Raw genomic sequence first — 27,613 nt, 5'->3', positions numbered from 1 at the left:
GGCCCAGCATGCCGTTCACCACGACTGACATCTCTTTTTTTAATTGACCCTGGGTCAAATAGGGACTGGGATAATATTTTGTTAAATTATTCTCATTTCCCTTTGAATCACATTTCCATATATCTGCACTTCATGCCTTATTTATTACCTCCTTACAATTACCATGCAAACGACGTCTTAACTGTCACCCCTTTCTCCCTCTGAACAGTTTAGTAAATATCAAACCATATTTATTATTAATAAACCCACAGCTGAAAAACCCCTTTTTATTTATAAATTATTCACACACTCAAAAGCTTGGGGAGTATGGGCGCCCTCCATTTGATGCCATGGAGGCCAGCATAATTAAGACTATTGGCTCAAACCAATGCAAGTGCATGTATCATCTGTTTTGCCCCCATCTATCTGTCCATCTGTGTGAGCCATAGGACAGCATACATTTCAATCACAGCCTCATGCCCAGTGACAGCCTTTGCACAATGGATGTTGATTTTATTATCACAGCACAACTGGTGGAGGCACCCTACTGTTTTACGGCTCACCCGAGCCCCCGCCTTCAGTCACTCATTGATGGTTTCACACGCACACACTGTGGCCTAGAAACACACACAAAAACAAATAGCACAATTTCTTTTCATTACTTGCTATCTCTCACATTCAAGCGCTGACACAACAAAGAAAAATCGCACTCTGACGTATGTATAAACAAGCATCTATTCCTGCAGACATGCACACAGACACACTCATTCAGACACGCTCACTTACCCATGTGCTCACTCACACTAACCTGGGTTGGCTTCCCAGCTGTGCAAGCTGTTTCTCCCATCGACATGTGTTTACTGGCAGGGGACCCTTATGTTTGCATTACGGGGAGGCAATAAACAGGAAGGCCGGCCTCAGGGTTTGAAAACTACTGTTTGGGGGGGAACCCTCGTGAGGAGTGAGCCCTAATCATTGTGTGCTTCCGCCTTTAATTAAATGCAACACGAAATGTCAGAAAGAGAGACAGAGTTATTTTTGTAGATGATGTTTTCTAGAATCCACACATGCTGAAGTCCTCAGTGTCCAAATTTACACACTTTGATGAATTTTTCACACTTGTGTGGAGCGCTAAGCCACCTGGTTGAGTTAACAGGGTGCATGTGTGTGTGTGTCTTTGCATGTGTGTGTGTGTGTGTGTGGGGGGGGTGTTAACATTAAATTAAATTGGTGCTTGCTACAATACACATACAAGTGAAAGACTGATTAACCAGATGACTGCAAGGCCTATTATTTTGGTTAATCAATAGATCCTTGAATAACTAATGAACAACATCAAAGAGCAAGCCTATAAACAGCCGCAGGGAAGTGATAGACTGCACTGTTTTCATCTCTTTATGAAAGCCTTAGCTTTTGTTGAAATATGATAATGATTCTCTTCTGTTCATTTTAGTGCCCATTGTAAGACAATGAACAATAAGCTCATTTTAGATCAAACTGCACCTAAAAAGAATAGGCTATGTTTTCATACTCAATAAATTGATGAACTTACTATAAGTGCTTTAATTTAAAAACTCTCATTTGTGAAATAGCAGTTCATATTTAGGTTTAATAACATTTGTTGTCTGGGTAAAGCTGAGGAAACAAAAGACAATAAGTTGTAAGTAACTGATTATTTATTTGTGTAAGTGTTGAGGTTTTGAGTCAAGTAGTTGTTTCACCAATTGACAAAACATCTGCAGCTGACTCTGTCCTAATGCAGCTACTTCCACATAGTTCACTTTGCAATTCACTTCCAAATCTGTTGGATAGTAGAGGGATTGAACTGGAAACCAACATTCAATAGTTACATTTTCTTTAGATTAGAAAGTGACCCAGAAATTAATGATTGACAAAAGTGAAGAGTTTGTTTGGTAGGGCAGCCGTGGCCTAGAGGGTGTGTGACCGGAGGGTCGCCGGTTTGATTCCCCTACTGGACTGGCAGGAAAAATTTGGGTGTGGTGGAGTGATTAATAAGAAAATGCTCCTCTGGCTGATGTGTCCTTGAGCAAGGCACTTAACCCTGAATTTGCTCCCTAGGCACCTGACAGTGGGAGTCACTGCTCCTGTAATTTGCGGGGTGTTGCATGTGTGTCACAACCAAGGATAAGGATGATTAAGGACAAATTCAGTGTATGTAAAAATATGTATGCTGCCAATAAAAGCTGATTCTTCTAAGTAACTTTGTTTAGAAGAAGTCAAAGTTTTTGAGTAGTTACATTAAAAATAATGTATTCTGGGAAGTCTGAAGATAATATTTCTTAAACCTCAGCATGAAGTTTAGTGACTGATAGGGATGCACATTATGGATTTTTTTCAGCTGATACGATAACCCATAATTATCTGCTCCTCATGGCTGATACTGATAAGATAACCAGTATTTTCACTTGTATTTTAAAAAGAAGTTTGCAAACAGTCATCATCTATTGTCTCGATATATATCCATGCATCCCCATAGTGGCTGATGTGTAAAACATTACTTTAACTTTTATTGTTCAACATGGTTATGGATTCACGTGAAAGATTAAAGATTATGAAAATAAAGGTTTATATTTGAGTGAGTTACCATGAATGGCATCGTGATACTGGTGATTTGGGGTGCAATTTCTATTTCTAGTTTACAATAGACCTTCTATGAATGAACAGAATTCAAATCTCCATGTGGATTACTCCACCCTAAATTGTTAAGGCAGTCATTTAACTTGGCATAAATGTTTTAAAGACCCTCCCCGTGACGCCCGCTCAGCCAATGGCGGGGCCCCTGGGGAGGGGGCCACTGGGCCCCCCCTGGAAAGCGTCTGAGGCACAGGGGCTCCTCCGACTCAGCTCCTGCCAGATTCCGTGAACCCCCTTACCACCACCAGATGACTGTCAGTGCACATTTCCTATTGGTAAGAGGGAGTGAGAAGTAAACAGAGGAGACTGACGGGGGAAGAGTGTGTGTGAGGGAGAAAAAAGGAGTGTGTGTTAGAGTGAGAACAGAGTGAGGGAGTCCAGCGGAGGAGGCGAGAGGCAACTTCACTACGCAGCGTCGAGCAGGAGAGATCGCTTTGGATAGCAGCATGTTTAGGCAGGTTAAAAAGTGGACCGTGGATGAGCCTACTGACTGAAACGCGCGATTCACTAATGGACTGTTAAAGAGCGCATTGAGAGGTGTGCCAGCCTGAGGGGGAAACGGACACTGGAAAAGAAGCTGATGCTGTGGGGAAAGTTACCAACTATGGAGATGCATTGGTAACTGAGAGTTTCCAAACTGTTCGGACCATTCAGAGTCATTTCTTTAAAGTGGATGCTATTATAGACAACCCCAGTCCTCTTATCAGTCCGGTGATATTCCGGTGCCGCGGTGGACCATAAGCAGCTCAGTCGCATAGACGGACGCGAGTGAATCCTTCCACGCATCACAATCGGCGACCACAGCAACTAAAATGACGGCGCTATACCTCATATTCTGCCTTATGGTCACAGGTAAGACATGCTTTTGTTCGTTTTCATCAGGTCTTCATTGGTGGAGAGAGGATGGACCGCGCTCCGTACTGGCGCGCTGCGTCAAGCCATCCAGTGCGCTGTTACAGAGGGGCAGCTGATGTGCTGCAGTGCTACAGTTCACTGCTGTTAATTGCTGGTAAATGTTTAATTAGTTTTAATAGATTGATTACATCAGGAGGCTCCACTGTCTGCAAGTCGACTCGGGCCAGCAGAGAATAGTGGCACTGCGTAAATCGGGTTAGCTCTGATTGTTTCTGTTCTGATTTAGATTGCCGATGTGTGAGAGAGACCATCTCCGTTTTAGTCATGAGCTCACGGATGCAGGGCGCACGAACGGAAAGTTTAACTTGTAAGATTTTTTGTTTTTACCCGGGGGATTCATTGCTCCGGACTTCGACGTGTGTGCACGCGTTTGCTCTAATATCCCAGTTTGTCCATTCACAACAAATTCTCATTTTAAATGAAGATAAGGTAGGTGATAACACAACTACAGCGCTGAGAAATCAGACAGCGCCGTGCAAAGATCAGCATCCCCCTTTTCCCCAAGTTAGTCAGTTGTCTCCAGATTGATTCCCACTAAATAATAAATAAAAATCAAATAAAATAATTAAAAAAAAAAAAACTAAAGCGAGACGTTTCGCCTGATTGTACGATGAGGGAATTGAGTCTTTTAGCCAACTGATCAGAAGTTTTTGTTGTTGAATTGCAGTCCACAGCGATCATGGGCATCTTACGGTGCGTAAACGGATAAAGGGTGCATGGTCCATCGGGGGGGGGCACAGTGTTGCGGGTGTACGTGTTTGTGATGGTGCAAGACTGATAGAGAGATGGAAAGTGGAAAGTGAGAGAGAGACTGACAGCGAGACAGAGGGGGAGCATTTGTTTTGCGGGAGACATGCGGAGACATAACGCACCTGTCCCTGCCCCCCCTCCCACCCACCCCACACACACACACACACACCCCACCACCACCACCACCCCCTGCTGCTTTTTGTTTGCACAACTGAGGTGATTACTGCAGTTTGTGAATCCTTAAAACATTTATCCTTATAGTCTGTCGGTGAAAATCGTATTGTGAGTGTGTTTCATGATTGAAATGAAACAAATTAATTGATTTGTGAAAAACAGTTCATGGTTAATTTGATGCCTGTTGTTATAAAGGTAGTTCTTCCAGCTTTTAATCACCCGCCTATCGTTTTATTAATGTGATGCTGTAATAGAATCAGGATAGAATGTGCCAGAGAGCAGAACATCTATGATTTTTTCAGTATAAATATAATCATTATGAACAAGCAGGCTTTCAGAGCAGCTGGCAAAATATACTTTTTATTGACTAAGTGCTGTAAAAGTCTTGATGCAAAAAAAAAAAAAAGGTTTGAGTAATTAACATTCAGCAACTGTTGATTTATCAGCATTTTTCAGCGCTGATAAACTAATGCATGGTATTAATTAGATGAGGGGAAATAACAATCTAAGAGTAAAATGTAAGAGAAGAAAACAGTATCTCACTGACAAAGATCTTCAGGGACAAAAGGAGGAATAATGAAATCAAAATCCTTTTAGGCTTTTTTAATTATTCTCTGCCTCGACCAGAAGCAGCGTTTGCAGCTTACAGACTAAGTCACATGCAGTTTCACCAGCTTCCAAGATCGCAAATTTCAAAGCTCCCTTAATGGCCATTTGTTGTAAATACATCTTTACCTTCTGCGCTGGTTCTGCGTGGTTTTGTCATTATTCAAAGCTCGGGGGAGGGATATGACACTCTGCTCCCTGACAGACTAGCAACAGCTGGATGAGAAGGGGCAGTAGCCAGACAGTGGCATATTCCCTCTGACCTCAACACAGACACATGCTCACACAGCTCCTCTCTCCCTCTGTCACGCACACACAAATAATGGAAATGGTAACAGCTGCCCTAATTAGAACCTAAGAGACCTTAGACCTCATTTATTGTGCCAGGCTTGCAAAGTATAAAAATTTGGCCACAGCACTCAGCTTCACTTTGAGATGTGTGTGTATGGCATATAGCATACATTTGTATGTATATAGTCTTGCACAACATTGATAATTTAGTTTCTCGGAAAGTCCCCTTGGCTCCCAGAGGAATTGGATTCCACACTGCATCAGTATTCTGAGTAATCTTCAGTGAGCTCTTCTTTGGAACCTTTTGCTTTGGGTCGCTTGCGTCTCATTGGGCCAAGTTCAAAGGCTGTGAGCCGAGATTACAAGTTTCTCTCCCTTCCTCTTAAGTCGTGTTGCCTGTCATGTCTCACTATAGTGTAACGCTGTGGAAATTTTCCACCTTACTTTTTCTCACAACTCTTTTGCCTGGTTGCAGAATGTGTGACTATGGGACACGAGGACATGAGAGTGTGTCTGCTTAATGGGCCGGAGGCGGCTGGCAGACTTTCACCAAAGGTTGAAAGCCTGTTCACGCACACATACTTCATGCAGGCAGGCGCACACAGACACAAACAGAGAATTCATATTAAGCTGAGAAAGTGATAAGCCCTCTCTTTCTCACATCATCATCCTTCCTTTTCCCATTGCCACACATTTGTCTTTTCCTCATGCGGTGCAGATATGCTTGCGGACACAGTGGCAGTTTGACCCAGGAGGTTGGTTTTAGGGAACTGTGCATTTTTCATGAAATGCCAATCTGCTGTTCTTTGAATTCCTCTTGCTAGAGTCTGGATGGACAGAAGAAAACAGTTTAAGATGAGGAGGTGGATGGAGGATGGAGGGAGGGGACTCTTGTTGGAGGGATAAGACTCAGATGTGTCACCAGTGTCTTGATGATTAAGCTGACAAGCAGTGGGGAAACACAAAGGAAGACCGCTGAGCATCGTTAACCTTTTCTCCATCTTGTTACTCTTATCTCTCTCTCTCTCTTTCTGTCTCTCTCAAACACGCACATACACAGAAACCCACACAAACGCACTCATGTTCTCGAATCTCTCCTTTTACTCTCCTTTCCCTCTATCAATTTCAATCCTTGGACGCCTCCGTGATGCAAAGAGATTGAAGATAAAGTGGGTAAGCGGGAGAAAGTTTGGCGGCAAGAACCCCAGCCAGCCGATTAGGGGTATTAGATAGGAGGTGCACGATAGTGCAGACACAGCAGAACCTGAACACATAGCTGAGTCTTGAACAGAAGTGTTTTGCATTATTTAGGAGACATAGTCATGGCAAAGATGCCGTATAGATGAATTTTGGCCCACTTTGGTTTTCCTGTTTTCCTGAGCTCTGTGTAATGGTCCTGCTGCTGGGGTGTTATATTCAAGATTATATCTGAATTTTGAAGATTCTATTTTGGTCTCAAAAGTGAAGATCTGTACATTTTGTTGCACCCGTAGATATCTTTATATCTAGCATCTAGCAGAGTTTAGTTCTCCTGGGAATTTTAGCCAGACAACTAAAAAGTCAACCTTTGAATGTTGCTGTTGAACATTTCCTGTAGAAAGCCTCTAAATGCTCACTTTCACATATGATTTGCTCATGCAGAGAGACACACAGGCGCACGCAAACCGACAGTATTGAATGATACAGATCTTAAACTATTCCCTGCTGTTTTGTTTCCACATCCTGAAGACGTGTCATTCACCCATGCCATTGTCTTTCTGCCCTTCTTCATAAACAGATATCCTCCCATTCCCCCTTCCGGCACACGCACTCGCTACGTGTACAGAAGGAGAAACTGGAAGGAGAAAGGAAACAATGGGGCTTCATAATGTTGCCTGTCTCTAATCAGCTTTGCCATGCGGGTAAACACAGATAAAGAACTTGGCAGCGTGTCCTCAGGCTTTGTTATCAGCTGTTAGCAACTTAACTGGATATGTACGCTGGTATGGCTCAACACAGGAAGCCAAAATGGCCAGGTAGCAAACTGTGGATGGCACGTGGCCTCTTCTGGTATTATTTTTACCGCTTCCCGCCCCCCCTCTTTTTGTCTTTGCGTTCTCCTTGTGTCTGTCTCTGCACATCCTCACCTTGTCTTCCTCTGGGGCAGTCGGAGGATCCGGGAGGAAATGACAGGGAATAGGACAATGGAGGGGCCGTGTCAGCTTCCTGCCATTGCCTGGAGTCTTCTTCTTCCCCAGTTACAGCACTTCAGGCTGTATCATCAGCGTACAGACTGGTGGGGACAGCAACACAAACTTGTTTACTCTTTTATTCTTATATACAAGAAAAATGAAAAGAGAGAGAGAAAAACTGAGATTCTGTGCATGTCATTAAAACAGTCCCCCAAGGAAAACAGTCACGTTTATACATTAACAACTATTTTAAGAAAGACTTGGATTGCATTTATCTCCCCCTAAAATGCAAGTGTCACTTCCTGCTACAGAGATGCATCACCATTTCAAAAAAACCCTAAACCCAGAAAGCAACATGCAAGAGAAAAATTGTAGACATACTAGACCACACATTCATTTTTATTTTCCAATCAATTCCTTCCCGGCAAGACAAGAATTTCATATCTCCTGGCGAGACACGGAAACCAACAGCAAATTGAAATTTATCTTCTGCGTTGCAGCAATATCTGTTCCTGTGTTATCTTCACCAGCCGTGTTCCTTAACCTTATATTAAAGATAGTTCTGTTGGAGACGGATTCTGGCAGCTGAGAAGGGGCTCGGGAAAAAGAAAAGTTCAGCTTGGAATAACATCAGACTATATTTATTTCAACACTATAGATGCCGATTTATTTAACTTGGGTTTTTAGTCTCCTTATATGAATTGTAATTGTCAGTGGGTGCACCAGGGCTTCTGGCATGTGCACATCTTCCAGAAATGACTCACAAGGAGCCGATGGAAGCAACACCCTTAACACACACACATGCACTCGCAGAGGTCAAGGGCACACACTGGGGCAGAGGATGATAAGCTAAGATGAGTGTTTGGCATCTTCAGGGCTGTGTGCCCTTTCTGGAGCGATTAGTCAAAGTCCAACTGTCTAATTAATGATGCTCCAGCTCTCAGGACATGTCAACTCCTTCACCGACTAGGGGTAAAAACACATTCAAGGAAACAAGAGATTGCCTGCCTGCTGCTCACTTTATTAGCAATGGAAACAGTGCATACCCTTGTGGGACTAAGTGCTGCAACTACTTGTTCCTTGAAGTCCACCCCCCACAACCACCCCTATTCTTATTCTTCTTTTCATTTCTCCTTCCTGTCAGTTCAAGCTCCCTGAAATGCCAGAGCTAATATTGTGTTAGTGACTCGACCATTAACCAAAATAGAGGGCTGGCTGTGGCTCAGTCTCTTCTTTGCACAATGAAAGACTGCTCTGTGTTGTTGCAGGAGGCTGGGTGCAGGGTTGGAGAAAGTGTAGCAATGTCTCTTATTTTTATTTTTCCATTTTAGACAGAGCTGAGGAACTCGCCCTGGGAGGTCTGTGAGAAAAGGCACCCAATTTGCTATCAACTGAGGGGTGTCAGTCAAAGCTTATCGATTGGGCTTTTAACTGCAGCTCCCTCAATAGCAAAACATGTTAATGTTATTGAGCTGCGCGAACATGAGGAACAATGTGCTGTGTGGGTGGTTGAGCTGGGTGGTGGTTGAACCAGTAGGAGGGTAAGGTGTGTCTCTCTTCTGCTGTCTGTTTGGCCAAAAAAAAAGCCTATGGAGAGAGAGAGAGAGAGAGAGAGAGAGAGAGAGAGAGAGAGAGAGAGAGAGAGAGAGAGAGAGAAAGCAAAGGGCTCACCATGAGAAAAGGGGGAGGGGGGGAGAAGAAAGAAAAAAAGAAGACAGAGGGGTCAAAGGGATTTACTGCCAGGAGCCTAGCATTACAGGTAATGGATATGCTTGTATTGGTGTAAGCCAAACCTGCTGTTTTTTTTCCAGCATGGCAGAGGTGAAAAAACAACAAAGGTGCAAGTCTGAGGGGGATTAATAGAGAGTTGATATTTCAACACCTCAGGCGAAAAATTTGATCTCAGGTGTACACTTGGACACGCAGAAAGTGGCTGTGTGCGTGCATGCGTGTATGTGTCAGTGTGTGAGCTTGGAGTTGTGGACAGGGGGTGTATGAAGTTGAGGTAAGGAAAGTGTATAGTGGGAGGTTTTTCTGCTTTTGCCACATTCCTGTGAAGCTGCAGCAAGGAGGGAATAAACACATGGCTAAGTGCTTCCCAAGCTGGCTGAGGCGAACCTAACACCCCTTTTGGAGGAAGCAGCCCAACCATTGTTCCAGCACATTGCACCCGTCTGACTGAGGCATCCTAGTGCTGTGCAGATCCCAGGGGGCTGGAAGGAGAACGAAGCAGAGGAGGAGAGGGACTGATTGTTCCCTGCTCATACTATCCACAGATGGGGCTACGGCACAGGATGCTGGCTGTTTGCTTTAGAAAGTCCCAGGCGTTTGCTTTGCAGTCGTGGTGTATAGAAAGCTCAGGGGGATAGAGGAGAAGAGAGTGCCAGTGGAGACAACAGCAGGGGAAGGCAAAAAAGACACTATAGCATAGAGGAAGAGAAAGAAAAGGGATAGAAAAAGAACCTTGCCTAATATGATGTCAGTGTGAATATAGTGTCAGTGCCAAGAAGGGAAGACAGATGATACAGCCATACAATGATAGGGTATTTGGGCGAGAGAGTGCTGAAGTCCTCCCCTGTTTCCAAACAGAGACATATAGAGCCAGAGATAATGGAGAAGGGAGGGAGAGTAAAGAGAGTGAGTGAGGAAGGGAAAAAGGAAGGGATGAGATGCAGGGAGCCCAGGCTGCATCCATCATGTGGTTTGGTGCAGAAGCCATTTGTACCTATTGTTCTCCATAATTTGTTTTCTCGGAGCCTGCAACAGGAGGGGTGAAGGGTAGAGACAAAGCTACAGCAGCCATTTATTTTTGCACTAATTACATAAGTGAGACAGCATAATTAGACGTATAGCTAAATAGACAATAGACTGAGAGAGAGATGCGCAGAGGGAGATAGACAGGGAGGTGTATATGAATTCAAATAGATGAGAGGCATGTCCTTCTCTATTTCACATTCACGAGTGCGAGGGAACACGTTAAAAGAAGTAAAGGGGGTGGAGAGGGATAAAGGAAAAGGAAAAGGCAGAGTAAAGGAGATGGGGCGATGGAAGGGATAAAAGATAAGAGGGAAGGAGAGAAAAGCCCTCTTCACAGACTGCACTTTGAGGTGTGGCCCAGTGCTGCTGGAATAGTCACCTCATTTAATACACCTGCTCAGCAGGAGGGGAAGGGGAGATATAAGGAGAAGTCGTAAAGAAAAAGAGAAAAGGGCAAAAGAGAAGAGAGAAAAGAGAAGATAGATCTCATCTCTGCTTCTCCAGATCAAAGGCAGAGAGAGGCTACAGAAAGCTGTTTGTTGTGCCTTGTTTGGGAGGGTCTCTGTCTGCGTGAGGTCATTGTTTGACCCGGCCTGCTATTCTGTTCGGATGATATCACACTTCAGCACAGCCACATGCCAAACTCTAGAAGGTATCACACCCCGGGACAGGTTTCTAGAGAGAACTGGCAGCATTCTAAAGCTGCTGGAAAGCTGACAAGGAGATGTGCATAAAAGAGAAAGTTTGTTAAAGCCAGCACAGTTAAGAAATAAAGCAATTTTACATCATTTCAACTGCCTGTAAAGGACCATGTTTGTAGCTGTTTGATGATGAGTTGCTAAATGTTCAGCGTGCGCTAATACAGTTGTGCATCTGCCCAGGTTCATGTGTAGGCGGTACGTGGGTGTGTTGAGTATGTCACCAGTCTTTCAGGACCGTGATACAGGGGAAGATAAATAGGCCCTTAATGAAGCCACTCAATCACAAGCCAGTTAAAACAGCTGACCAAAGATTGAGGGGCAGTCAAGCTTGATTGGAGGCCTATTGAAGCTGGTCAAGGGAAGCTCTTGAGCCGTCACACTTTAGATTAGCCATTCACTACACTATAGACCTCTGCCTAACTACACTTCTTTCTCTAAACAGTCCTCTCACACACTATAGTAGCTCAGTCAACTCTCTGATTGTGCTGGGGAGTTCTTTAAAAGCCAATTTAAACTCAGTGCTTTGTTTAACTCCCCAGGAACTCAAGCTGGGACATATTGTATTGGTTGTGAGTGTGTGTGTGTGCTCTTTCACTGGGCCAAGGTTTAAGTTTTGTGTGAGCTGTCTTTGAGCATGTGGTGTTTTGTTAAAAAGAACTGGGTGTTTCTCAGAACTGGCACCGACTAGTTTTCTGGGGTGAAAGAGAGAAATCATGCATGAGAGAAATCAATGGCCCAATTCAACCTATTACAGCCATGACTGTTGCTGTAATGGTGTGAAAATGGGCAGTGGTCATGTGGATCCCTTCTATACCTCCGGGCTTGGATCACAACTGAAGCTCCAATTCATTTCCTCCAAGCTTTGATTAAAAAAAAAAGTACTCTGAGGGATTCAAAGACTCTCACATGATGGTGACGAGGGAAGACATCGCTCCGTTTTGACGTATTCTGCCAGGTTTGCCGAAGGACAAACATAACACTGGGCTGCAATTTTCCTCAACAAATAATGACTCCTCTGGTCCTGTCTCCTTCTAGCCTTTGCTTGATCCCAGGTAATGTGTTAACAAGCAGCGGGTTCATGGAATACCTATAACGTTTGTGTGTGTATTCGCACAGAGGTGTGACAGTGTGTGTGTGTTTGCGCATGTGTGGCTGTTTTCACACCAATTAATGCACTGCTTTATATGCCTGCTGAGGTGACGATGGCCTGTCTCTAGCAGGGCATTGCCTCCCTCCTTGTCTCCCCCCACACACACACACACACGAACACATTAAAGAGACCAGTCTAATTAGTGCTTGTGGTTCCATACAGGGGATACCAGAAAGCACAGCACCATTGTGAGTTGGCCTAATCAAGGGACCACTATAAGACCAAGGACCCACTGCAACAATGAGAAAGTTCACACATATAGGAAGACCTGCTTGGACTCACACTCAAATTAGCGCTTCTGGGTTAATTGGTATAGAAGTAGAAGGGAAAAAAAGGAGAGAAATGAACAGGTTGTGTTTTCAGATATGTGACCACCGAGCTTTAGATCTTGACTCCTTCCTGTTTAGTTACCTCACTCCCTCCAGCAGTGCTCCTCCCGAGGGCGATGCAGAAAAATGATTTTGCTCTCCTTCATATCTCTCACTCACTCCAGATAATTCAATCTCTTCAATATCAAATAATCTCTCCCAATTTTTCAGCCTGTTTTAACCTTAACGCTCAAAAAGCTACCTCTGGGGAATGAGCCACATTCCACCTTGTTAAAAAAAGAAAAGAGGAGGGGGAGGAAGAGAGATGGCAGATAGCTCTCAGAGGAGTGCTTTAAAAGACTCTTCTTCATATGGCCATTCTCATGGGCCATATGTGAAACAGCAAATAGGTTGAAAGGGAGAGGAATCGTAAGGAAAGAGAGAGATACAGAGGATGATAAAGGAAGACTGCACACACAGACAATCTACAAGAACGGAGGGGAGTGTAGGTGATGTAAGGTTTGATACTCAAGGTCTGGGACTCTAACTTGTGTCCCACAGCACTTAACATGCCCCCAGCCATCTCTCCTGGCAGTTAATTAGAATCCAATAAGGTTGCCGCCTGTTGGTCATTGTTCCTCCAGTGTGTTTACCCTTTCCAGAGGCTCCATTCGCTGCTTAATCTGCCGAGAAGCTGAATGTCAATAGGTCAGGCCAAGACTCCAGAGCCCTGAGAGAGAGGGAGAGACAGAGCGAAGGGGGAAGGAGAGAGGATCAGGGGGATGAAGGAAAGGGGTCATTTCTCTCTCTCCTCTCAATATTTTTCTCTGCCGTTCCCTTCCCTTGTTGTTTTTTTTCCCTCCCTCCCTCCCTGCCTTTCGCGTCTCCTCTTCTCTTCTTTTCTTCTCACTTCTAATCCGTCCTCTTGATTGTTCTAAGCTGCTTTCAGCCAGCCCCTGGGAGGGTGGGGGGGTTTGGAGTCTGTTTTAATTAAGATTTAAAAGACGACTCCCTCAAGAAGGGAGATTTAAGAGCAGGATGGACTAAGCAAAGTAAATGAATGAAGGTAGGGCTGATTGTAGAGACGGCTCAGCAAATATCAGAAATCAGTAAAAGGAGAAATTTGAAAAGCTATTATTTTACACACATAGATGTGCACATTGCACACACCCACACATTCACACAAATGCAGCCAGACACTGAGGCGTTCAAGTGGCTAAGCTGAATGGGATTTTTTTTTTTCATTTGTAATCAAGCGGCACAATCTATATAGATTGAGCTCAACTTCCTGTGATTCATACCATATCCCGCTAGGGTGATATGGGATCAGTGGTAGCCAGCAGGCAAGCTGACGGAGTTATCTCCACCCTCTGTCTAATGATCGATCATCTTACCAGATGGGCTTAAGAGCATGTAACGCTCCACTTGTTTATCAGAGCCCCAAACCTGGGGACTTTCAGTAGATGTGACCTGCAAAGAAAGTCTTGTTTTGCTGACAGACAGATAGATTTTATGAGAGACAAAAGGTTTCAGAGGTTTAAAGTTTGCCTTTGTTGTCTTTTTAAGTATGTCCAGAAGAGGCTCAGTTCAATTCCCTGTGTAATGTTGTTCTATTCGGGTGGCAATGTCACCATAGTGGAAGCTGTAGACGTTCCTGTTGGACACTTAATTAACAGTCTTATCGCACCAGGACAAAAGGAAATTCCTCTGTAGAAGTCTGGCCATCAAAGATATAAGCACTGTTTACTCCTACCATGCAAACAGTGTGTTACAGAAAAAGTGTGTGTCCTTCTGAGTGTGCCACTGCAGCCTGCCACTGTGAGAAAAGGCGCGTGCTACGTGTTTGGTAAAACGGTCACACAGCGCACATCTGCCCCTACCGTGAACCGTACATTCTTCATCCAGAGTAAAACCCGAAAGAAAACACACCCCAAAACAGACTACACAATAAAGTGTTTAAGTTCATCAAGCCACAGAGTCTGGTGCAGCCGGTAAGGTGTTAAAGGCCAGGGTCGGGTCAAGAGCCCAACCCACAGCATTCTCTGCCATGATACATCCCAACACACTGCCACCATATGTCCAGGGTTTCACAGTCAATGAGCCAACCCACCCAGCACGACAAAGACCTATTCACAGCCAGTTGACTCTGAGGAAATCTGCAATGCCATGGTATGATTAGGACAGAATGCAGCACTAGTCCAGCCAGTGGCAGTTAGATAAAAAACAATAGACGAGAAAAGACAGAAAAGAAAAAGGAGTGTTAGGGAAAAGAGCAGGTAGACAAAGAACTTTTACAAAGCACTTTGAGCGGATAAACGTAAGCATGATCTTGCCCTCAGCTTGCTGCAGCTCCATCGCTTGCCTCCATCAAAGCCTCTTGAGATTCTCCCAGAACACTCTGCCTCTGTCACTCACAACTCTGTTAATAAGGCCAGCAGTAAACGCCAGGAAAGATATGCAGGGATGAAAGATCCTTCTCTCATGTTCCTCGCTTTGAGGATGTGTTTCCGGGTGTCGAGGGGAGGTAGGGGAAAATGCAGCTTTATAGAGTAATGCTGCATTTTAATAGAAACAATAAACCCGTCCGCTTATAAAATAATATTTTGTGCCCCATATCCTGTTGTGTAGCAGCCCTGGGGACTTTTGGCAGACTTGAAAAAGCCCCCACCACCACTACGCTAAAGGTATAGAAGAAGCCCATGCCAAAGAATAAAGTGTGAGGAGCTCATGGGGGAGGGATATATCACATATATATTCTTTCACTGCAGCGATTAATATCCGGCAAAAAAAGGTCAAACCTTACTTGAAACGGTCCAGTATATCACAGTTACATTCGAAGCCAGCATTTCATACATCAATCCCTGCTGTGATGTCTCATCAGCCTGGTCACACAGGAGAGACCCACACTGCACATTATCAAAGATTGATGGGGTGTCCTAGTTAAAGACAGGGGGAGGAGAGACGACTGGTTAGAGACAGGAGCTTTGCATCACTCTTTTCCCTTTTCGGGGTGTTGACTGTGACTCGCGTGGCCTTTCACAACTCAGTGCAAGCATCATCAACTGTAGTTTGCAAATGTTATGCCATGGCTTCACTGCTGCGTAGCCTAAAGACCTGACCCTGAGATATACAAGGCTCAGGAAGCTCAAGACGAGGGCTGAGCCTTCCTTCTCCTCCCATCCGCCCTCTTCCTCATCCTCCCCTGTAAGAGGAGATAAAACAAACTGACAGAACAAACAGGCAGATTATCCTGAATCCCTTTTTCTCTAACACACAACCTAACCATCTTTTATATCCACTGTTCACCGCCATCCTACCCATTTCTTGTTCAGAGTGCTTGCTTAATAATTAATTGATTAATTAGTTCACTCATTAATCATTTATTCATTAATCATGGCCTGATTTTTCTAGAGGAAGCGGTGCAATCTGAAAAAACCCTGACTTTACATTTCACTCTAATTATGCTCCTTTACTAATCAACGCTTAAGAAATGGAGTTTCAGGAAATTAGTTTTCCCCTTCCCTTCTTTTTCTCAGCACAAAGCAGGATGTATTGAGGTCGGCAGGTAACATTTTTTCCCTCGTTTTCTTGTGTTCTCGAAGCTCTTAGTCATCAGTAATTTTAAAGGAATCATTCAAGTTACAGACAATATGATGAAGAGAATAAAAATTTTGATGTTAAATTAAAACTCGCCTTTTCTCCACCTCTAGATGAAAGGGGAAAAGGAATTCTGGTCACAGACTGACCGCAGACAGTGATTAATAAATGGCAATTTGAAGGCGGTTTGTAAGAACGGAGAGGTGGCAGCATTGTGAATCACACTCTTATTGTTTCCACTGGATCCATGGCTCTCCTGGGAGAGGAGGTAATTTGTTTAATCGCCACGAGTTATGTTCTCTGGACAGAGAGATGGGAAGATAGGATAGTTCTGAAATATCTTCTATAATGTGGAGTGAGCATGAGAAGAAAAGTGAAGAAAAACATTTTAAACAGGTTTAATTAGAAGTGTTGTTGCGCCTTTGTTTTCCTGTTGGATGCAGAGTTCACAACACAACTCAGCTGCTTTCTCTGAAGGGGCTCTTGTCAGCTGCTGACAAAAAAGAATTACGCATCAAATTAAAGAGAGCTCCACTGAAATGGAGGCAAGTCGGGCATTAACCTCTAAGCTTTAAAAAGCACACATATTAAGCAACACTAATGAGACTCTCATTGAGCTAGCTCTGTTTTATATTCAAACACACACAAAAGCATAGTTTTGACTTTAATGTGCCATTGCTGCTTCTGAATGAGGTTGTCTTTCTTATTCATCTCACCAGCAGCAAACACTGCAGAAGTGAACAATAGCGTAGATGGCCCTTTTACTCTAATGAGATGCATACATTTACAACATTACCACCCTCATTAAAAAATAATAATAATAAAGGGGAAAAAAAATATTAATTATGAAACGCACTACTTCCCATCATGAAGAGCCAAGGGGGTCTCCATCGGGCTCAATTAGGAAGAGTAGGCCGCAAATCCCAAGACTAAATTAATTGACACTCCAGGGCATTAGGCCCAGAGTCCCAGTACAGAATCTATGTAGAGAATTCCTTTGTTTTCATTTCCACTACCTTTTAGAAAAAGCAAGAGATGGAGGCAATTTTAACACGATCTCTTCATTGTTTTATGGATGTTTAATCTATTATTTATTTATATATTTGTTTGTTTCATTTGCTTGTCATGTCTGTGGCAGGGAATGAAAAGATTTGCTTTTTTGAAAAAAATCCTGTCCCATCTTTGAGAATCCTTTCCGTCACATGTTGCGTACAATTGCTGTTTTATCCACCATGTCAGCTGTTATGCACACACTAAACCACGGCTTTTGCAAACAGCACAAGAAGTTAATGATTTAAAAGCACAGTAAATTATACTGAAAGCCCTTCCATCCAAACATTGGTGAAAGAGGGGGAGGAAGCCAGAGAGGTAAATTGGGATACAGAAATAAAAAGCGAGGGGGGGGGGTGGGGGGAGACAGAGAGAGGGAGAGAGAGAGAGAGAGACAGAGAGACAGAGAGAGAAAGCGAGGCGGGTGGGGGGGACAGAAAAGGGCTGGAACTGTGACACAGATCCAGCCAGCAGCTGTCTTGCAGTGAAAACACCACGGGGTAAGCAGGAATGACACGAAATGACAAGACTAGCTCAATCAACATCTTGTCAACACTGCTGGCTGATGTGCACAGACAATTTCATACCACCGCCGCTGACTCCCTCCCCTTTTCTCTCTTTTTTTATATGGCTTTTTATTTCCTGTCCTCCTGCCAGCCAGCCAGTCACTTGCTATCTGTCTACATGGAGTCAGCTCTTTTGGCTCTTGGCTTCAGAGTGGGGGAGCTGTTTAAAAGCTAGAATTATACTCAGAGAGATGCTTCTGCCCACTAGAAACCCTAAAGATATGTTACTCTGACAGTGAGTGTGCATCTATGTGTGCATGTGTGTGCTTCAAGTGCGAGAAGACAGTATAAGATTGAGTGTATTTATGGCACATGGTATGCTGGCGCTGCAGCACAGTGACTGCACGGACCATTCACACACTCTCACACACTGACTATGTCACATCAGCACTGTTGGCCCCCCCTCCCCTCCCTTGTTCTCCTCCTTGTATGCATACCACTCTATTACTCTATCCACTGCATCTGTTGTAGCAGGTATCAGGGAGAAACTCTGCCACTGTGATGAGCCTCACTGCTCCCCTGATCGAACAGTGCCCTATTCCAGCAGAGAAAAACCTCGTGGTGACAGCCTCGGAGACAGACTGATTACAGCGTTCCATCAATCCCCTCTCAGACCTGCTTCTTTGCAATTGGAAGCTGACAGGAGCCCACTTTTTCCATTTTTACCTTTCCTCACTTTTTCCGGTCTTTCGAACATGTAGTGGCTCTTTTTTTTTTTCTTGTTGTTCCCTCTACCCTGCTTTCTTGAGTGTTGTGTTGACAGGCTGACACAAACCCCTGTGATTTTCACACCAGGGATGCAGAGAGCGAGAGAAAGGGACAGGGGATACAGGGAAGAGGATGGGGAGAGAAAGTGCAAGGGAGAGGCTGGCAAGAGATGACAGCTGACACGGAGTCTGGAAAAGCGGAGTGATGGCAGAAAGGGGCATGGAGAAAGCAAATCAACAATTAGCAACACTTTATATAACTCTCAGAGGGAGCCTGCAAGGCATTGATTTCAGGGATCATGGCTCACTGACTGTAGACGTATGAGTGATAAACAGAGGAATGAGAGGATGGAGTCGGATTGTAGAGGGATGCAGGAATGAGGGGGAATGCCCTGGCTGGGGGTATCAGCAGAGCAGCAGAGGGGGCTGGGTGGATGAGCGGGTCCACTCTCTAAAAAGGGTCTAGGTCTGAGCCAAGATTTTCACAATGGAATAAAGGCTGAAAGGGGAGGCTAGGAGGATTAAACTCCAGCAAAACAGCTCTTAAAAAGCTGTTAGACTGCAATTTGGGCACAAAAACGCAGAATGGGAGAAAAGATAGTGAGAGTGGGTGGGTGGGAAGTGCAGCTGGAATGCAGTGTGGCAGAGAAAGGATTGAAGAGAGGACGGGACGCATTAAGGTGTGAGAGAGGAGGCCATCTGCAGCGGCACAAGCTGAGGCTGTTTTGCAACGGTCCAAGTCAAAGAAAAACACAGAGGTGCTCACACATGTAGAGCATGTGTTGGCTGCCATACTGCCCTGGGTTGGTGGGTGGTATCTGTTGTTAGTCCCCTTTGAGTCCTCAGAAGTTCAGTAGGAGTCTTGGTAATGAGCTTAGTAGCCAGATCAAACATGAGATGGGTGCACGGTCCCCTTTGGGACATACTCTTTGGTTCAGCTACCTCAGCACTACTGTCTACTTTGTATAGCACACACACACACACACACACACACAGGAAGTGGAAGACAAAAGAGCCTGACTCAAAACAAAGGGATAATAATTCCATACAGAGAGAAATGGAGCTTGCATTTTCCAGCCCGATTTAGAAGCCTTATCTAGACAAGGCACAATGGATGGCATTTGGGGAAAGGGGTTGTTTATTCCAAGCTTGACACTTTTTTGCCAATTGCCTTGTTTTGTGCTACGCTTCTTTTTTCCCTCCCTCATCATTCTCTCTTCTCTGGCTTTTACTGTGGAAAACTCACACCAGTTGGGCGCAGGATTCTGCCTCCACAACTGGGGCCAAAATGCAAGTAGATATTGGGTGCTTTTTTTAAAAAAACATTTTAAATTATTACTGCACAGAGCAAATTGTCCAGTCAAGTTGAGAGCACTTATATTTATAGACCCCACAGGACTGCATGTTGCACTCTTTGCACTGGATGGGAATGAGGACATGGGATAAAATCAGCACTAAAATAGGAACTCTCTACGAATGCAGCTTGTAGCCTCTTAGAGTGAATGAACATATGCAGTTGAGTGTCATTGTAAAACATGGGCAAATGGACAGAGTGCATCGGCTGAGCATTAACAAACAAGAGAGTCTATTGTGAGTTTATGTTTTATTTGAAGGACCTGGGTTAAATTTATTTAATGCATTTTTTCCCAGGTTACCAGAATGGTGTAACAGATTATGACTGTGGTGGCTTGGTAGTAAAGTACATTTTATCTAAAGGTTATCTGCTGTGCCATTATCTTTCTCAGTCTTTAGCATCATGACTGGCATTTACACATACACATTCTCAGTACAACACACACACACAAACACACACACACACACACAGTGACTGGTTCAATCTAATTCTATCAGGGCAGATGTCCAGTGGTGGACGGATCATTGCTGACATCTGTCCATCTCTTCCTGATCCTTCCTGATGTGAGTATATCCCTATCAGTTCAGATGAAGCAGAGAGAGTGCAGGCAGTGCCAGGATCGACACAAAGCTCTTTAATAGGTTGTGTCCAAGTCAGAGAGGCTGTTTTGCACTTAACTCTGACCATGTGACAGCAACAGCAAAGTCACTGTGTCAAAGTAACTGCTAAATGTGCCCTCCGGTGCCTGACAAGTTGCTTTTCCTATTAACACTGCCCCACCCTCCACATTCATTCACACATGCAGATGCACACACACACACATGCAGACATAAACATACATGGCACATTTTTAGACAGGCAAACACACACTGAGCTCACGCAGTCAGGCAGAAATGCATGCACACATAAAGTTAGTCCTACGTGTTTCCAGCAGCGTGAAATGATATTCCATTTAGAGAAATCCAGATTTAAATGCATCAGGCCAAATGTGTTTCGACCTTGTTACTGGGGGATGGAAAAGCGCACATTCACACATACACAGAGTGAGAGATAGAGAGAGAGAGAGAGTGTAAAGGTAAGAAATGCAGTAAATGTTGCATTTTTTGTAATGAGGACCTGTAAATCTAAATTCTGACTGCCGTTAAAGTGACGTTAGCACACCACATGTTGTACAAATAATCTACTCTATTCATATTCACCTGCATAACATTCAAGACAACATGGTAAATAAACCTACATCTACTGCAGCAATGTTGGGATTTCAAGGGGATTCAACTTGAACGCGATTAAACTGCAGCCAAAACACAAGCTCCTCATTTTGAGTCTGGTGAAAACACTGAGAGTTATGGTGTTGTGGTGTGTGTGTGTGCACGAATGTGTGTGCCTGACACTGCAGCACACTGAGCACAAGCTTCCTCACACCCACAGCTCTCCACTTCTTCTGACTGACTCTCCTCCACTGTTTCTTTGTCTGGTTCTGTTCCTCCCTCTCTCCCCGTCAGAAATGTATTCATGTAATTAAGCTGCTAATACACCGTCAAAGAATTGTCTAATTCAGCAAGGAGGAATTAAAGGAATCTGGCATGAGTCATTAGCCCGTCGAGATGTTCTGTTGAGCATTTTCAATAAGGGATCTGGAGAGCAATGAATCACTCATATAGTGTGAAGACATTCGATACAGCACATAGTCTGTACTCTATATTTGTACGCCTGCATTTGTATGTGCGAGTGCACGTGGCGTTAATTGCCATATGCGAGCATGAGAAATTGTATGTGGGTGAGGTAAAGAGAAACAATTCAATGCATGTAATCCATCTGAACAATCAACCAATGCAGTGAATTGTTACCCGTTGTAAACATTTAGATACTCTGGGCAAGATACTTAAAAATGTCTGTACTGTTGCAAGCTAAAAGAAGAAAATCCCCAACCCGCTCTGGAAGGCGAGGCAAATGAAAACGCTCAATAGCTCATAAAGGCACGATGTTAGGGATAGGCAGCGAGACTGTAAAAACAGCATTTTTGAAGGTATGATGGGAAAATGCCAGCCTTCGCTAAACGCCTAATAGCCTCAGCTAGAAGACGTTTCACTTCTCATTGACGCTCTTAAATTGGCCTCTTTTGATCCACAGTGCGTGACACACATACACACATACAGCCTACCTGTTTGCATCCTCAGCTCGATCAGCATTGGTAAAATGATGTACAGGGAGACATCACCGGTGAGCTAACTTGCACTGTTTTCTGATTTTTTTTTTTTAATGTTCATCTATCCATTAACATCTCCTGTGGCACAGATGGAGAGTAAGAGAGCATAGGCGCATATGAAAATTGGTTTTGAAGCAGTTGATGAGAACTACAACAGTCTGAGCCATGGAGGAGTCACGTTCCTGATGAACTCACTGTTTGGCGGCTTTAATTGTGCTGTTGGGACACAGAGGCAGGAGGGTGCAAAGGGAAAGGGGAGGTGAGGGGCAGGGTTCAGTCCACGGTGCACCCCGAGATGAAGTGGATAATTGAGTGCGGAATAAACACTGCCAACAACCTCGGAAGCCCCCCTTTCAAAAACAAAGAAAAACTGGAGAGAACAGAGCCAGAAAGAGGGGGAAGAGACAGGCAAAGAGAAAAGGGGTGAGAGAGCGAGAGAGTGAGAGAGAGAGAAAATCCCAGCTACCCTCTGGGGGGAAAAGCTGCTATTGAAAAGCTATTAAACTTGCATTTAGCAGGATTGATTGGAAATGAAGAGGCCTATTAAAAGAGAGGGACAAGGGGACAATAGCGCGTCTCTGGCCGCCGTATGTTGCCCTCCTTTCAGAGGCTTTCTTCGCTGGAAGGGGGGGAGCAACCCTGTCTGTTTAAGCGCTCCCACCAAAAGAAGCAGTTCAGGGGGGGCTTAGCCATGCCTGAATAGAACCCTCTTTATCTTCCTCTGTCCCCCTTCCCTTCCATTCTCCACTGAGCAACAAAGAAAGAGAGAAGAAGAATGAGGCAAGTTTTTTTTTAAGTCCTCTTCCCGACTCACACAGACACCCCACTTAGATAACCAACCAACTGCTTTTCTTGCTCTCCTCCTACCTTCCCCTGCGGATTAGTTACCTCTGGAGTGTTGCCATCTTCCCCTGCCAGTAGGGTTTGTAATACTCAATCTTTAGCATAGAGGCACAAACAGTTGGAAACGTGGATCCATATTCACGCTGTGTTTCTGTGTACGTGTGAAGGCAGGCCAACCAATCCGGTGAGACTGTGTGGCGTACTTAAACACCGCAGCGGAACGGCAGCAGGTGTCTCTGCTGACTTTCAGCAGGCTCAAACGGATGGGTCCCCCGGGAACTTTAATGGAGTTTTGATTGTTTAACATCCATTTTTACAAAAAGCACACAGAAAGAGTGGCAGATTTTTCTCTCCAGAAGTGTGTTTGCTTCATGTTAGCGAGCATATAACCATATGGCCTTGGGAAAGAGTTAAATAAGTTATGAGGCACAGCTGACTCTTCCTCTTAGAAGCCACATTTATCAGGAAAAAAAAAAAATATTTTCACACATGCAAGCCTTGTCCATGCTCTCTGCAAGTGTGATGAAAACAAGTGAGTGAGCAGAACAGTTCATGGGAGTCTGCTGTCTTTCATAACTCATAATTTTTTTTTCATAACCCTTACATTGCAGGCTAGCTGCTGGCTCTGCAGAAACATACCGCCATTACTTCCTCTGAAATGCCAACAGTACTCTGTGTGCATATATATTTTAGATCTGTTTTGTGAATTTCAGTGTGAACTGTCCATCTACCATCATGAAAATATGAACTCCGAGGGATGTTATATTCTCATCATACTTTCTCTCTTTTCTACCAGCTGCCACCCAAGCAGCCTACTTCTCCCAGCAGCCCCAGGACCAGGTGGTTGTGGCTGGTCAGTCAGTGACTCTGCCCTGTGTCATTGTGGGTTATCGTGGAATGGTGCAGTGGACCAAAGATGGCCTGGCACTGGGTGGAGAGAGAGACCTACCAGGTATTATCACTTTCTTCTTATTTCTGTCTGTCTGTGTGTCTGTCTCCTGCTCCCTTTCCTCTACTGCTTTCTGAGTGTTTATTGCTCTTTCTGCCAGGTCTCATTAGAGACCAAGTCTCTCTCTGTCAAACGTTGGAGTTTTACACAAATTAATGTTTTGAGAACAATGTACTGCAGACAGGTCAGTGGCTGCTGCACACGGCGAACTTTAATTTGTTGCTTAGCATTTTAAGGCTCTTGTAGGAAGGTAGATAATCAATTGGCTTTTGTCACGCACTGACATTTAAATGTGTGGCAGACTAGAGAGAAGGTGGAGAGGCTTCCTCTTGACCTTAGCCACCCATCTTTATTGCGTCTGTGTTTAAAGGACAGACTCCTCATGCAGCAGCCTTCTCACGTGTTGCATTTCCAGCTTTACACTAGCAATACGGCTCAACTCCTGGCCCAGCGAGGTGCTGCTTGCTTTCATTTGTGTCTTACAGAGCCTTCCCTTGTCTCTCTCGCCTTTGTTCAAGGCACAAGTCTGTTCATTTTATAGTCTTGTCCTCATGTGTTTGTTGTCAGTTGGCTCGTTTGTCTCTGACTCTATTCTCTGTGCTGGCGTCACACAGGCTGGACGCGCTATTCCTTAATGGGCGACCCGCTATCAGGCGAGCACAGCTTGCTGATCGATTCGGCAGAGTTGGCGGATGACGCGATGTATGAGTGTCAGGCTACACAGGCGGGTCTGCGCTCCCACCGTGCCAAGCTCACTGTACTAGGTAAGATACACAGCTCATGCATGATTCTCACAGCCAGCCCTCGTGCCAAGGCCTTCAGGCTGGCAGCGCTTGTGAACAATCAGGGGAGTGTCTTCATCACAAAACACAAAAGCATGTAGACAAATATACAAACAACACATGTGTACTTCACAAAAGATAATCACATTCAAAACCCAACTTATCATAGGCAAATAAAAAATTCATCAAAACACACTTCAAGTGATTTGCAATTCATAAAACAATCTCTTATCACCACTCAAAGATAACCCCATTCTAAATCTAGTTTCCTCGGGGAAAAAAAATAAATAAAAAATCATGTCCTGAAAGTATAATTCAAACCAAGCAAGCCTCAGCCAAGAGATTTATCTAGGAAAAAAAATGAAACCTCTCTGCTCTCAGTAATCAAGACTGTGGACGTCTAGGATAATGTGATTGCTGCAGTCACAAATGACTTGCGTAGTCGCTTGAAAGTCAGGGTCTGCACAGTTAGCACATTTTACAGTGAGCCACAACATTTGTCAAACGCAAGGCGGTTTTTACATTAACATGATGTGAGTGATCTACTTCTTCTCACAGGCGTTCAGATGTGCGGGGTGGGTGAGGAGGGGGAGGGCCAGGTCTTGTGGGAATTATAATCGGCAAAGCACTGCTGGCATCTGGTGGCACGCAAAGGAATATTACTCATTAATTAGTCTCATCATTTGTCCATATATTTACCTAAAGTAAATATTTTACAGAGGGAGCAACTATACAGGCATGATGTTGCAGTTTATGCCACAACACAAAGCTTTCATTCCAGGGCCTGTTGTTCTTGAATATGTTGCCAGTATGGTGTGTAGCTTGAGTTTGAGAGGCAAGAGGTGCAGATAGGGTTGCCATGGGAAGGCAAGCAGACTGAGATCACGAGCAGTGTGGGAGAACATTTCAACTAAATGATTAGATTCAGAGAAAGCTCACCTGTGTTCATCAGCCCACCTTCCAGCGTGTCGCTGTCAAAGCTGCACAGAACAGCACAAAGCAGTGCGGTCTTCACATGCCCACATACAGCCATAACGATGCACACCTGGAGGCAGAACAGAAAGTTTATAAGCCTGCCTTTCTACATTAAGTCCGAAAGACTTGTGGTTCTTGAAGATTATGTGCATTTCATAAACATATCAATGAAATCAATTGCATCACTCAAGAACCTGCAGTTTATTTGTGTTGGGGGGGGGGAGGGGGGGGGGGGTCTGTGCATGTGTATGGGCGTGCACATGCCTGTAAGTGTATGTGCATGCGTGTGTGTGTAAATCAATGTGGCCAGATGAGACCAAAGCAATCCTGCACAGTCAAAGGAGTCAACGGCAGGAGTGCAGTCAGGGGAATCGGCATGGAAATTAAAATCACCTAGCACTCGGATTCCATTAGTGTCCGTGCCGCAGTAGCGGAAGGACCTCTGACAATTCAGATACACACAGTGAAATTGGTTCGGTGGAGGAGGCGAAAAAGGCCAGCACAAACCTCATGTTTACGCCTTCTCTTATTGGTTGGGGAGATAGACGCCTTCATCAGGGGTGGCACGCTTGGCTTGCCAGTGGTGCGTGCGAAACCATGCAAATAAATGAACAAATAAGCAATTCAGTTGAAACATCACTCTGCAACAGTAAGAGCAAATAGAGTAATAATGCTAGTCCCAAGAAATAAGGAAATAAATAAGGTTGAGTCTGTTTTTATATTTCTTTTTTTCAATGGACAACTGCTCGTGGTGTTTTCTCCTGTCTGAAACTACACCTTGTTAAACAGACACATGGCCATAAGGAGATATTGTTTGCTTCTTTTGCTGTAGCGATATATTGATGCTGGCTGAGCTAAGAACAATAGTAAACTCAATATCAGTATGACTGCTTTCTGGCTCTGTGCTGGCCTGGAGCTGTAATGAGTTTTTTTGTTTTGAGTGGTATGTTTGTTCTGCTTTACAGTTCCTCCTTCAGACCCTGTGGTGGAGGGTGGCCCTGTTGTACGTCTTAAGGCCCACACACCACACAACCTCACCTGCAAAGCCTCGGGAGCCAAACCTGCTGCTGAGATCACCTGGTACAGAGATGGAGAGGTCATGGAGTCTGCAATTTATTCCAAGGTACAGTGAGAACAGATCTATGCTGAGCATTATCATTCAATCACTAACACCCACATGATATTACAAAACCTCACAGCGAGCAGAGATAAATGGAAAGCTATTCAAAACAGAAATATTTTCTCTTAGGGTATAATATTCCTCTTTTTCTTCTGTTTCTCTTTTATTTTTCTCATCTTTCTACCATGGTCTTACAGGTTGTTTTTATTTCATCACCACTGTACTCTCACATGCGATTTGTTCGCTCACTCTCTGCAGTCCCCCTCCCATTTTCACTCAAGCCTGACCCCCCTTCTCACCCCCCTTCTCTCTCTCTCTCTCCACCCCACCTCCCACCCCCCACCCCCAAACTCGCTAACCCCTCCACCCCTTTTGCTCGCTAATGCAGCGACACTACAGCATAACTGGAGCATGCCAAAGCTCAGACAGGCATGAGTGTTTCATACAGTAGAGTTTCTGCAGAGAAGAAATCACCCACAACAATGCAGAAACACAATGGGGATGCGCCAGAGCGTAAGCCAGCCACGGCTGGGAAAGTGTCACATTTTTCATGCTCTCTGACCACGCTAAACGACGCTAAACGACGCTAAGCGCCACATTTAAGGAGCCGAGAGCCTGCAGTGAGAAGGGAGGGAAGGGGATTGGAGAGAAAAAGAGAGATACAAGGGAATAAAGAATATAGAGTTGTCTAGTGAGATAGCTTTGTGAAAAAACAGAATTTCCAACGTTAAGAAGGGAGACTCGGGCTAAAAACAAAGCTTTGTCCGAGTGAGGGGTGATGACAGGGAGTGATGTGATTTGATCTAGCATAAAAATGCTTTTTGTGTGGCTGGCTGAGGAAGTGAAAGCCTGCTTCCATTGATTTGGCTGTCCAGGGAAAAGGCTCAGCTTGCCCTTGCTCTTTTCCAAAGATGTGTGACACTTCTTCTCTGTCACCAAAAACACACAGGCACCTTGACCATTGCAGGTTTTTTTCTTTGTGTGTGGGTGTGTACATGTATGTGTGT

General features: G+C 44.4%; 1 protein-coding gene and 1 long non-coding RNA gene across 3 annotated transcripts in view; one reads left to right on the top strand and one right to left on the bottom strand.

Moving 5' to 3' along the window:
• Positions 1-2,805: 2,805 nt before the first annotated feature.
• The window catches only part of kirrel3l (kirre like nephrin family adhesion molecule 3, like), a 33,000-nt gene continuing 8,192 nt past the window's right edge, over positions 2,806-27,613 (top strand). Inside the window, exons 1-4 of one of the 2 annotated variants that reach the window (XM_046399750.1) lie at positions 2,806-3,486; positions 23,577-23,732; positions 24,344-24,493; positions 26,452-26,609. In XM_046399750.1, the coding sequence (XP_046255706.1) occupies positions 3,447-3,486; positions 23,577-23,732; positions 24,344-24,493; positions 26,452-26,609 (504 nt within the window). In that variant the 5' untranslated portion in view covers positions 2,806-3,446. The remainder of the gene's footprint in view (positions 3,487-23,576; positions 23,733-24,343; positions 24,494-26,451; positions 26,610-27,613) is intronic. The other variant, XM_046399751.1, reaches the window with a different exon arrangement.
• Positions 7,448-26,509, bottom strand: LOC124064897. The gene is made up of 3 exons (XR_006844333.1): positions 25,994-26,509; positions 25,451-25,556; positions 7,448-7,642 (listed from the first exon to the last, which is right to left on the bottom strand). It is a non-coding gene; the product is annotated as an uncharacterized LOC124064897 (long non-coding RNA).

The sequence above is a fragment of the Scatophagus argus genome, chromosome 9, assembly GCF_020382885.2.
Source record: "Scatophagus argus isolate fScaArg1 chromosome 9, fScaArg1.pri, whole genome shotgun sequence".
NCBI lineage: Eukaryota > Metazoa > Chordata > Actinopteri > Scatophagidae > Scatophagus > Scatophagus argus.
This window is presented reverse-complemented; position numbering and strand designations above follow the sequence as displayed.